The sequence below is a fragment of the Hyposmocoma kahamanoa genome, unplaced genomic scaffold (genome assembly GCF_003589595.1).
Source record: "Hyposmocoma kahamanoa isolate Upper Pololo Valley unplaced genomic scaffold, ASM358959v1 99879, whole genome shotgun sequence".
NCBI classification, from domain to species: Eukaryota; Metazoa; Arthropoda; class Insecta; order Lepidoptera; family Cosmopterigidae; genus Hyposmocoma; species Hyposmocoma kahamanoa.
Genome location: NW_020656077.1, coordinates 3,418,596 through 3,432,023, shown reverse-complemented (window position 1 = coordinate 3,432,023; position 13,428 = coordinate 3,418,596). Strand labels below are relative to the sequence as shown.

General features: G+C 37.4%; 1 protein-coding gene across 3 annotated transcripts in view; it reads right to left on the bottom strand.

Moving 5' to 3' along the window:
• Nucleotides 1-606: 606 nt before the first annotated feature.
• LOC113239400 (SWI/SNF complex subunit SMARCC2) overlaps nt 607-13,428 on the bottom strand; it is a 28,501-nt gene continuing 15,679 nt past the window's right edge. For 2 of the 3 annotated variants that reach the window (XM_026476393.1, XM_026476394.1), the window contains exons 7-20: nt 12,453-12,580; nt 12,177-12,283; nt 11,478-11,492; nt 9,110-9,237; nt 7,743-7,924; nt 7,211-7,352; nt 6,717-6,837; nt 6,003-6,175; nt 5,615-5,804; nt 4,369-4,523; nt 3,237-3,354; nt 2,430-2,585; nt 2,113-2,322; nt 607-1,775 (exon numbers count right to left, since the gene is read on the bottom strand). In XM_026476393.1, coding sequence (XP_026332178.1) covers nt 1,576-1,775; nt 2,113-2,322; nt 2,430-2,585; nt 3,237-3,354; nt 4,369-4,523; nt 5,615-5,804; nt 6,003-6,175; nt 6,717-6,837; nt 7,211-7,352; nt 7,743-7,924; nt 9,110-9,237; nt 11,478-11,492; nt 12,177-12,283; nt 12,453-12,580 — 2,025 coding nt within the window. In that variant the 3' untranslated portion in view covers nt 607-1,575. The remainder of the gene's footprint in view (nt 1,776-2,112; nt 2,323-2,429; nt 2,586-3,236; nt 3,355-4,368; nt 4,524-5,614; nt 5,805-6,002; nt 6,176-6,716; nt 6,838-7,210; nt 7,353-7,742; nt 7,925-9,109; nt 9,238-11,477; nt 11,493-12,176; nt 12,284-12,452; nt 12,581-13,428) is intronic. The other variant, XM_026476395.1, reaches the window with a different exon arrangement.

The window sequence follows — 13,428 nt, the reverse complement described above, 5'->3', positions numbered from 1 at the left end:
CGAAATCTCTTTTTACTCTTCACGCCTAATATCCGGCAATTTAAGCTTAAAATATAATTTACAGACCTTCTCTTACTTATAAAATAAAGGTATAATCATAGATAGTCATATAATTATTTCTAAGTAACTCTGTTTTTGTGCTTAATCAAAAGTTTGCATTGATGGAGATTACGAGGTTTATGAATTTAGCAGACGAATTCATTTTTACTTAATAATTTAAAAAAATCATATGTCGTCACGAATTAAGAAAAAGCAATCATTTCATTTATTAACGATTTTGTAAAACGACTTAGGATATAATGACATTAATTATATAATTATATAAATTGTATGCTAGAAGTCTGCAGCGAAATTAAAAAAAGTGTTTTTTCACTTCTCATGCTCCTAAAGTTCGTATTTATGCTGGGTGTAGGCTGCATAAAATAGGATTTTATGCTCTAATGCATAAAATAGGATTTTATGCTCTAATGCATAAAATGGGATTTTATGCTCTAGTGCATAAAAAAAAACCATCACATTAAATCTGTCTAATTGGTGTAATTTTACATTCAATTTTAATTAAATAATCGTTTATTGCTGTTTAATTTCCTCGCAATCGAAGTGAAAAGCAGAGTGTATAACTGGTTCATAAAACCCATTTTACCCTCGACTTAAGTATCCAAGTATATACTCGTCTCGGGTAAAATGAAGCGCTTTATGCCCTTGTTGTACAATCTACTATTTTTTCTCCTTGGTATGCACAAGCACAACGGGGAACGCCAGAAAAGAGTTACAACTGTGATGGTGTTCTTTTCGCCTCAATTCCTTCTGCGACGCCTGTATACATTATTGCAGTAGTATTTTGTAATTGTTGGGAGAAAATAAATGATACTATTAATATTAATAGTATGCCTTATGGACAGTTTACCCTTATTGCCATGTAGCATTACACAATAACAGTGAGGGCTAAACGTTCACGACGTTGTGAGGTATATATACCTGTTGTAATACTGTAAATCAGGAATAAAAGAATACCGTAAGTATTCAACAATAGATATAGTATTCTAAAAATTCTGTTTTCTAATTAACAGAAAAATACATTTTAGGCATGACAAGTTCTAACAACGTTGACTGATGTCATTCACATTCACTTTTGCTTTAACGGACGTGTGTCGATTTGATGACGCGGATCTCTTTAATAGTTAATATATTTCTGAGATTTGTAAAATTTATCAATGCCTCTCGTACCGTTTTCAGCGTTTCTCGAAAGAATGTGCGTCAATATTGACAACGACTATGAATAGCCCGACACGCCATTTACAGCTGTGAGTGCTGCTTGTTATATGAAAATAAATTAGAATGATGTAACTACCGTTGATTTTATCTAAGTCTAAATTGTTAGTTACGTTACATAAATAATGTTGTTTTATTAATTCTACTTACATCATGATTGGCAGATATTACCTTAAACGTCGTCAACTAGAATAGAACATAATAGAAACATTTACTGTGTTAAAACTAAACAGTAGTATAAGCGTGTTGACGAATATAGTTCATCCCTAATATTAGCCTAGCTCATTGTCATTAGTTAAAGGTTTATGCGTGCTGCGGCGGCACGGGGGGTGCAGCTTCGGCAGGGGGTTGCTCGTTGGCGCCGACGGGCGGCGGCGGGGGGGCTCCCTCCACCTGCAGCCGCTGATGAGCCTGGTGCCGCGCACGGAACTCTGCCGCTTTTAGTTGCTCCAAGTGGAACTGTTGCCGCTCTTGGATCAATTGCTGCCGCTGATATTCTAAACCTGGTAAACAAAAATGTATAAAGTTTATTCGAGATTGTGGTGTGTCCGGAAATTATATTATACATAAAATTTTATTAGTGCATATTTCGTAATACATGTGGAATTCCTAGTATGACATTGCATAGATTCTAAACAGCAAACAAGTTTGTAACAATACTGGTATTTTTTATTTATATATTTAATTACCGCGTATTGGCTAAACGACTACTTACGTCCACACCTCTCACGCGTACTTATAAGCAATGTGAGCAAAACTATTGCTGTTCATAAGTAATGCTATGACTACGAGATGTTACTACCACTTAACCAGTCATCAAATATGTCCTGCACTTGTTACCTTCTCTCTCGCGTTCCATAGTAGCTTCGAGCTCCTCGAAGTGCCTGAGTTTTATCTCGAGCTTCTTCATCTGCGTCTCGACAAGCAGCGCGACGAGCGACTTGATTTTGCGTTCCTCCACACCAGCCAGATGCTTGGCCTTCACTGCAGCCGCTGCCAGCGCCGCCGCCGCGGCCGCCTGTAGCTTTGAGTCTACCGTCGTTGGCGCTTCTGTATGTCGAAAATTGCAAGTTAAGTAATATTTGTTCAGTTAGTACAGCATTTTCTAGATTCCTGCAGAATAAGTTTAGTTTTGCCCACAAATATTTAATATTTACCAGGTGTTGAAGCAGTCTCCTCCTTAGGAGTTTCTTTGGTGTCAGGTTCCGGCGTGGTCGTCTCCGCCGGCTCTTCTTTCATTTTCTGTGTGCCTTCACTTCCTTCATCCGTTTCCATAGCCTCGGGCTTCACTTCTGGGCCTTCTTTCTTTTCACCTGAGTAACGCATTGTTAAGAAAAACTCATAAGATCACACATTCACTGGATCTGTGTGTAGGTGCTTGAAGATATGACAAATTATTTCAGTCATATCATTGAACTGATAGAATTGTGTTCATAAAAAGTAAATCACATTTATACTTTAAATACTTGAAGGGGTACTAGTAGGAGTTCCAAAAAGGACTTAGATTTAATTACATTACTCTGATAATACAAGACGTTCCTTAGTTTTACCCTAAGGTCATTACTGTAATTGTGTGGTACATTATTTTATTAGAACTTAATTCTTAATGCATTTTAGTAGCAGCCTTGTGAAAGTGTTCGTCCAGGGAAGTACTGCCCTTACCTACTTCTGCCGCCAAGCAGTATTGTGAGCATTAGGACTGCGTTTCAGCTTTGAAGGGTAAAGGTGCTGGAGAAATTAACAGGCACGTGGGACTTATCAACTTATGTCTCATGGTGACGGGCGCAGTGGCAGTGCCCCTCAGATCTTTGCGATATAAAACTCTAAGTGGCATTGCAACTGTTATGGCCAGGCGTACAGCTTACCGTATTACCATCAGGCGCACGACTTGTTCGCCCCGTCACTTGACATTATTAAAAAATAAAGGCCACAACAACTACGAATGTCGAAGAAATGGTACTTACTGGTCGGCGAGGACTCTGGCGCGGTGCCGGCGATGCCGGTCGCGGCGAGTGCAGCCGCGGGACCGTGCGCGCCCGCCGCTTTCACATGCGCTTCCATCATCGCCGCTGGTACTTCGTCCTGCACAAAGCGTACAATTATTTTGTACCATTACCAGCAACGTAGGTTCCTTAATCAAACTATAAAACATAAGATGGTTAAAACGGACAAAACCATCATGCGATGAGTCATCGCCTATCATACACCTGACGATGTCAGCAACGGTCTTTTTTTCGCTTTAGTCTAAAAATATGGCTAATGCAGCGCTCTTTTTTAATTTATCAGAATTTTTTAAGTGTAAACGTTAATTTATTGTATGTACTATCTCTCTCTACTATTAGTTTATAATACAATTTAATAATTTGTTTATAAATTATGAATAAATGATTACGATTATAAACCAATGTTCTGTTCGTGTATGATTAAATAAAATATAGTGCCAGTGATACTGAACAAAAGGGACACATGATACATTTGTTCGTTCGTAACTATAATTTCCAACTTGAAACAATTGCGAAAACCTAAGGTCTCGATATTTATTTCATTCATATACAATTTTTGCAGAGTTGTTAAGCATAAAAATGTAAATGATAGGTGCATTATTAACAGTAGTGTTCGGTAGAGAGTTAATTTAGCTAAACTAAAGAATAATGTGGACATGTCCTTATAAAAGTTCCGGGACTTCTCGGGACAGATTATTTTTGAATATGGTTATTATTTATTGAAATTTCAGTACAATAGCGACAAATTATTATATCCTATTTGTAACAAATTATTGTCTCAAGAAATAATATTGTAGTGGTTTTCGAGAGGTACTTATTATGTACATATTGAGGTACATATTGAAATATTTCATCCATTTAAAAAATAAACTTGAAACAACGTATATTTTGGACGGTTTACAAAATAAACAATAAAAAATTAAATTTTATATGGGGGATTCACACATTAGGTAAATTAACTCCCTGAGAATTTCGATCTCTGATTATTACATATATACAGAGATTCTAAAACCAAGTATACGATATCAACACTGTGCCACCAATAATGAAGCGACACCAAGGGTGCTGTTGATTATACTGCCTTGATAGATACCTTGATCGCAGCGAATTCGTCCATCGCAGCGCGTGTGGCTTTGGATGCGATGCGCGGGTCGACCACAGAGGCGAGGAACGCCACTGTGCTCATCACAGGGTTGCCTGTCTTGCTGAACGGCACCGGTTGGTACGCCAGAGGACCCAGCACACCGCCTAATACAACAATTACAACTACAATCAGATTTGTATTGAATTGATATTCAATTATTTTTTGTAAAATTACTCTACTCGTTTGTTATAATTATTAATACAAAGATCGAACACTCAGAAAAAATTCCTTCGATCCGCCGGATTCGAACCGACTCTTCTAGCAAATCGTGTCAGGCGCTATGCCAACTAAGTTACGAAACCAACCAGCGCGCCTCACGAATTTCGAATTGCATTTGGTTTTCAACTACTTTTTAGCCATAGCATCATCTACGAGAAATCTATGAAAGTATTTCGTCGCCCAGTTAAGTAACTTGACAGCTACCAGCCCTGGCTAGAGATGTCGCCATTAACCGTAATTAAATTTGTATTAAATTGATATTCAATTATTTTTTGTGAAATTACTCCACTAGTTTGTTACAAATGTTAATAAATACAACTACAGTTACCACACCATCTCTATTACTATACTCTAAGGGCGCGTTTCCATTATGTCGTAACGTCTTTTTTATCGTTGGACTGTCGCGTCTAGCCTGTTCCCATTAGATCGTGACAATTTATCGGTTCACGGCAGCCGCCTTGTTGTTTGCACGACAGAATCGTTTGAAGCTGCGATTATCTCTGTTCTGACTTTGTCGTGGAAGTTTTATTTATCGTCTGACGACTGTCGTTCTAGCTCTTCCCATTGTCACGACAGTCAGTCGTCGTAACGTCAAAAGTCGTGAACAACAGTTAATCGTGTTCTATGTGTGAACAACTTCATTTAAATATACAAGTCAGGACACTTTAAACTGCACGACTAGCTGTCGTCACGACATAATGGGAACGCGCCCTTACAAGATACATGATTTGATATTAAATATTATACATAGGTCTTGCAAGGCGAGCTGCGGCGAAGTCACAGGTTTTCGCGTGGTAGTGAATGTATAATGAATCCAAGCCAATCCAATAGGTAGCAATTGGGGAGGAAAAGAAGTAGTGCTTCTGTATTTAAATTGATTATTACTACCGTACATAAAAAAAAAGCGTCGAAAAACTTCACCACTGTAATCTCGTTGCGTGACGTGCTGAAATGTTGCACTGCAGAAATAAATTACCAGACGGAGCGTCGGTGAGATAGGGGTCCTCGATGGGAAGCCGCAGGAAGTGCAGGATGCACTCGTCGTGCGTGCGTGTGCCCACGTGGGCGGCCACGCGGTTCCAGTCGTCGCGATGCAGCTCCAGAGCCTCCAGTAGCAGAAGCGTCTCCTGTTCTGTCCATTCGCGACCGCGAGCGCCTCCACGATACTAATATTCATAAATCAAGAATGTGTGTTTTTAGTATTTGAAACTAGTAGATTAGAAAAAAAAGACTAGAAATATTTAAAATCATGTTTTAAATAAAAAACATCCTTCTTATGTTGAAATCTTTATACATTTGTGAAGAGCAATGGTATCGTTGGTTTTACAAATAGGTAATCTAGGTGGCTTAGGTTTTACAAATACCTGATCCATTTTAAGACCCGGGGCTCCGCCAAGGTCGATAGTGGGCTCCGCCTTGACTTGCGTGGTGGCAGCGGCAACAGCAGCAGCAGCGGCAGCTGTGGCACCCGGTGGGGCACCCACCTCTGACCCGTTCGGAAGCCCAGCTTCGATCTTCGGCACTGCTGCGTTCTCCACTGTTTTACAAATGAATGCGCCTTTATAACGAGCATTTAGTCAGATTTCTGTGACGTACATCAGTTAAGAACTATGAACTAGCAATAGTCGTAGTATACCAAACTTTCTGTGGTATATGTGCATATCGATGACATTTTAGCAATATCAACAATATTTAGCACATTCTGTGCAATAAATAAATATTAAATAAATAAATATTAGACAACAGCATATACGTTGCTCTGATACCGAAATAAGTAACTAAAGCACTCGTGTTATGGAAATCGGAAACAACGACGGTACCACGAACACCTAGATCCGAGACAATCAATATAGAATAGTTAGTTTTATACATTGATCCCATTGGGAATTGAACCCGGGACCTCAGAGATGACGACACCATGAAAACCGGTGTGCAAGCCACTCGACCACCAAAGTCGTCAAAAATATGTAACTAAAAAAATTAACCATATTACTTCGGACCAACATTCTTAATTCTATCTACGCGATATGTGTAGCATAAGATAGATGGTAGGTATAATATTTGCAATATAAGCTCACTAGGTCTGGGCTGTGTGGGGCGCGGTTGTAGTGGCTGCAGACCAGAGGGTGTGTCGGACAGCACGTGGAAGTGCGACGTCGGCGGCGGTCCCATCGCTGTAGGACGTGACTCAGCCTCCAACTAAAAACAATGCTCGTTATAACAAATAGCTAAATATGAAGAAAAATACCATCTCGTGGGGGTTGTTACATTATTGTACTACTCTCTTTTTGGACATAAAGCACATGAAACCAAATAATGTCGTAGGTCCAAATTGTGGAATTGAAAAAACACAATTTGAAAATTAAAAAAATAATAATGGACCTTATTGCACATAATGTGATTATTTTTATTTAAGTGTCCAGTTTACAAAAGTTCGGTTCCCAAATAGGTTCTACCGTTCTAATCTCGTGTCTGGGTTACTGTCATGTAGCGTCTATTGGGCTAACAAGGTAGTTAATTGAGTGTAAGGAGAGGATAGTGGCTACATAATCCACCACGCTGGGTCAAGTACCTGGTAGTTGATAAGTCCCCATTGCTCGAGGAAGCCGTGTACGCGCATGATGGCACACACATCACCAGCAAGGTTACGCCGGCATGCCGTGCTCGTCAGATACTCCGTCGGATTCAGGCGGTACGTGTCGATCATGAAGTTCCTGTGTCGTCGAATAATATCGTATTATTATTATGCACTAGTCACATCCTGGACACTCCGTTTAACGGTCGAAACTTATTTGCCTATTACTACTACGTCCTTAGCGAACGACTCACTGACAACCTTTGTTGCCATCCGTCAATGTCGCAACAATACGCGGGGAGCGGTGTGATATCTAAAGCTACGGAGGGACGGAGAGTAACTTCCCCGTAACTTTTTTATTCTCTGGTATAGTATCATAATAAAGGGTCAAAAGGTTACGAGTACTAATTTAGCAACTTGAGGAACGTTACGATTAATTACTCATATTTATGCCGTGTACGGTGGTTAATACTGGAACCTAATTTGAACCCTATGTAAAAGTTCTTTGAGAAAAATCTCATTATTTTACCTGTATGCGAGGTAGATCTCCGGAGTCTTGGACTTGTTCTTCCCGTTGAAGAACTCAGGCAGCGCGCGCTTCTCGATCGTATGAATAGAGTTGTAATCGAACCATGCCGAGTAAGATGGAACTACGATATGGTGTGTCTGATCTGTTACGTTATCTTCCAATTCTTCCTTTGTTATCATGTCCTGGCAGATTACATGGAGTATTAAAATTATAATAAAGTTAATAGCTTGTTATATACATATAACTTACACTCAAATAATCTTTATTTCATCGGTGAGCAAATTACACTTGAAATAGTTACATTGATTAAACTCTACTGCTCATTCGTAGTAGCTCTAGGGGTTGCTCTTCGTAAATAAACATTTTGTACTAATTTATCAAATACTATATTTATTTCAAACACCGTATATTGAAACAATCTGAAGGAGCCAAACGGGTCAGTATCAGGATATTTGTCATCCATGTATGCGGAAGCTGTACAACTTTCAGTATTTTTTTGTATCACCATAGTTTCTTTTTTGTGATATCAAGTGACGGGACGTATTAGTGCACCTGATATTAAGCTACACGCATGTCCATAACTATTTAAACAAGAAGTTTAACGTAAACTAACGTGTAAATGGCAAATTTTGAATACAAATCGAAATCTTATTATAGAAGCGTATACAATGCCCTCTGAATGAATTGGTGACTTTGTATCTGTTGCTGGACAACGACTTTTAACGAGTAAGTTAAGGCCATAGCAATAGCCAACCCGGCGACCTTTTCACGTCTTCGTAAAAATATATGAACGTTGTTCGACATGCTGGTTGCATATAAGAGGACACAATATTATACAATCATGTTTATTCTTTGTCACTGTTTTATCTACCAGCAGCATTTGTGTTCCCCGAATATGGCGATATTTGAATAAAATATGGGAGTGAATATAATAAACACGAATGGGAGTGAATATAAATGCCAACGGTATTTATTAGACAAAATAGAATCTAGTAACCAAATCAAATCACCAATGTCCCTTGGTTTCACACTGTCTCTTTCACAGAATCTTGCTTAATTATTTTTCCGAAAAGTCCTTAAAAAAATGTAACTTGTGTGTTCCATATTTACCAAAGCTTAATTTAAAGAGTGTTTCAACGAGGCGAACATTTTAAAACCCAGGGACATGTGGCTGAAAATAGTGATAATATAATACGTGTATTTATTTGGATAAATCGATCGATCATCACGATAATTGCATCGATCCGTCGCTAGTCCCCTGGCGTTCAAGTTAATCTTTAACGATATAAACGTACACTATCGATTCGTCGTTTCGAGAAGCCTGAAACGATGGATTGTGAAGACTAATCGACCCTCATGGCCTTTACCTGTGTGTTAGAGTCGCTGTGCTTTCCCTGCGAGTCGTCCTGTGCGTCGGAAGGAGCAGCGGGTGTGCTAGGTGCGTCGGCTGTCTGCGCACCGCTCGATGACGGCTCGGCAGGCGTCGCAGCAGGCGCTGCACACGGAAATATTTATTAGAAAAAGAAAAATAAAATACTAATGTCACTTTGATCTTACTATTCTATAGTCTGTATTTTTTGAAGACGGAGTAAAATGACAGTTCATTACGCTAGTGTTGCCCACTTGCAAGCAGCTAGTGATTGCACTAGATAAATCGATACCTCACACGTAAGTTGTTGTAAGACAAAATATCATTTTTTTGCTTTATAATTTAAATATATGATCTTTTTTTATTTATATTACAGGTTCCATGTTTGAAAAAACCACCAAGTGTTTTCATTACTTTTAAATATGGAACCTACAATATGCTGAAAAAGCCCTTTCACTTTTTAAGTCAAATATATACAGTTCTCATGAAATTTCGAAATTTGTGCTTCCGATATTTATGAAAATTTTTAGGAAGAATTTGTTTTTATTTTTGTCAATTTTATAGTACTTATGTAAATAGTTTTTGATGATATAGTGGTCTCCAAAATAAATGACTTTTAAGAAAATGTACAGCGCAGTCAAAACGTTTGAGGGTGAGGGAATGACGAAATCAAAATAAACCAAGACTTGTCTGAGTGAACAATTAATAAATACAATCAAATACTTAACTCTTTTTATATGATTTGAGGGAATGACTGTCAAAAATGTAAATTGTACAATTTTAAATTAAATCTTTTCGTAGTAGAATTTTTTTACATACACAAGTTGGATTTCGTCATAACGTTCGTAAAAACTTACGAAATGCATTTACCAAAGATTAAAAATGCGTTTACAAATCGAGTGAAGGTAAAAGTGTGAGGGAATGATTTTTTTGGTTGGGACATGAATAATAATACATTTTCCATTGACTTACAAATAAATAGACGACGGGTCTAATACAAAAACCACGAAAAAAATGTCCCAAGTCAACCTATTTAAACGTAGTGACATGTAAAGGAATATGAAAAAGCTAAAACGTTGAATTTAAATTGTAATGTCATCGCAGTACTGTCTAATTTTGCTTGCTTCGCTGTCAGTCGAACAAACGAAGACTAAAGCGTGAATGACGCTCTGTATATGATTTTAACGCCCTATAAGTTCGGACACTTTTTAGCGCGGACCCGACGTCCATTAATTGTAAGTCAATGCTAAGAATAATTATACATTTTCAAATTTTATTCGTCGTGTTTTTACCACGCTATAGCTTTAATTTTGCAAAAACATTTTATTTGTTCATCATGTTTAAAGGTTATTTTAGTTTAAATGTGTTGATTTAAAGCACAGAACGTATTTGATTATGGAACTTGGGACATAGTGAAGGAATGATTATGGGGACATTTTTATATATTTTTTTTTATTTAAATAGACAAATCAATATTTTATGTAGGCATTAGTAGCAATTGTTTATAATTCGATATGAAATATTAATTTTACGGCAAGAATTAAATGCTTTTTTTTATAAATGTAAAGGACAAGAATTTCAAGATTTTGTAAGAATTACCCAAAAAATGGTATTTTGACTTTCAACAACTTACGTGTGAGGTAACGAAATATTCTATCTATTATAGACTATATGTTAGTCACGTTTACTCAACAAATAGTCGAACTTGTTTCATTTCAATCATCATCGGCCATCAGTCGTCCAACTGCTGAACTGAACAGCTGGGCACAGGTTCATATTAATTGTCAATTACGTACATACACTGCATTTAGAACTACGTCTACTAAAAATGCAAAGAATAGACTTATTTTTCAGTTTTTCATCTCACTTCAATATAGAATACGCTTGTTCTTATTAAAATGGATATGAATAAAAATTGGTTTCGAAATTAGTATTTCACCTGTCAAAATAAGAACAAAGAAGTCAATAACGCAATTAGAAATCATTAGAACGCCGTAACATTCACAATTCGGACATTTTTGACAAAAAAAATCTTCCTTTACAATCTATGATAAAACTATCGACGAAAACTACATGACTATTTAAAATTGTATGAAAACTGGCAATCGTGCAAATTTCATTTTACTACGTCTTCAAAAAAGACTATAATATTTGTTATTACTTTTTAACCTCTTAAGACCTAGAAAACTACGATAGGAAAAGCACTAAACGCCCAATGTACTAAATATGCCAATCAATATCAGGCCACTGTGGTAAATAATGGGCATTACATGCTATCTTAGAAACAAACAGCTTGTGTTTGTTATTTATTACTTTGACAGAATGGCGTATAAAATAAAAATAAATAAATCAATTGACTCACTTACCTTCATCACAGTCGACTGATGCAAGGCATTTAAAAGAAATTAAGGCAAAGGATTACATACATGAATAATGTTACATTTTATAATAGTGAATGTTAATTTTGATTTAAGTCATTATAATAAAGGATGGAAGAGTGAAAATTGTATGGACCCAGGCTCTGCATCGTTAGTAATAAATAATAACAGTTTATTGTTAGTAAACTGTTTTTTTTTAGAAAACAAACGCTGTCATTCAACAAGAAGTCTATAAGTAGTATAGTACAATTTCATAATGAATTTTTTTATCCTACTCCACAGTTTGCTGTAATTCCCCGTCCAGTAACACTATTTGCCAGATACTGCGATATTATATATAATCTCTGATGGCGTCGGCCTTGATGTCGACGGCAGTCTTTTGAGACCCGCCCTGTGGCTTATCGAGCCCGTCGTTTTGTCACAATCTATCAAACGACTTTTGGACCGTGATTCTGTGTTAGCTGCTTTGTCTCTTAATTTCAGTCTGTTGCGCTTTTTTGCTTTCTGGCAAAGCTTGAGTTTGAAAGTTCCTGCTTTAATCACAGAGCTATTCTGAGTAGCGAAGGAGAGAACAGGCCCAATTGCAAAGTCGATGAGCTTTTGCTTTAGTGTCAAAAGCTTTTTCAAGAGCTACTAGCTCGTGACAGAAGTTGCAGACGTGGTTCGCAAATACGCATAGGTACTTACTATCGGCGGAGCGCTCGGTGTCAGGCGTAGGCGCGGCGTCAGTGTTGTCACGTGATGCGTTGTCGTCCTCGTCCTCGCCGTCGTTGTCGCGCCGCTTCGTCGTGCGGCTACAACACAAACCACCATCGTCATTGTTTATGGGCAGCACATTCCGGGAATGAATTACAAAACCAATTTAGTATGTGTGTTTTAAATACTAAAATAGTACAGAAGAGTCAGCATCGCAAGTTGACAGTATTGACTATTGTATAAGAAACCAGTGACTCCCTCTCTTACCACTTTCGTTTTCCGTGCTTCTGCGGCGGCGGTGAGGGCGATCGCTTCCTCTTGCTTCCCTTCTTGCCCTTGCTCGATGCCTCCCCGCCGGGAATGAGGTCGTCCACTGACAGACGTAGCTTGTGTACCTAAAATAAACATCAATATGAAAGATTAGTTGTAACGACGAAACTTTGATTGACGTTTTTAAACCGTTATAACACAACAGGAAAACAATACATTAATAACATAAAACTAATGTGCAGAGCCCAAAATCAAATCATTATAATTAATCTTCGTTTGCTTATAGATTTTTTAGTCTGTTCCAATCCATTTTCAAGAAAAAGTAAACAAAACTGTTTGGTTAAAATTCCAAAGCAATCACTCAATAAATCGAATAGGTACACTCATGTATATTTCGAAGATTTCGACTTGATATCTATAGCTTTTTCTAACAATATTTATTTAAATAGCATCGCAAAATTGCATTTGAAAATGGTAGTCCAAAAGTGAGGTAATTTCCATCTATACATCTATGACTTGTCTAATTTAAGTTGTTAACTTGTTTAACTTGTTCAATTAAAATTTTTGTAATTGATTACTAAATCGAATACTTCAATCGCAATCGAACGAGTATCAAGTTTAAGGATTTGAAGGAGGATTTAAAATTAAGATTTCGGAAATTTTAAATATGCATAAACAGGTTACGTAGGGAAAACCGCTAGTATGACTCAACTGAACAAATCAATTCATTCAATTAATTAATCGATTTGTAGTTGGCATTACAATTGGCCATCACTAAACCGTCTATGGTCGGGTCAGTGACTTGTTTGTTTACATTTTTTGAAAATGGTATACGTTGTTCAAAATGGATTGAAACGAAGTTTAGCTCCATAATGATGTTAGTTTTTGGAAACCTAAAGGAATTTTAGAGTTTCTTTTATAATCTCTGTTGACGGGACGAATAAGCCGGTAAGCGACACGCCTGTCCATAAAA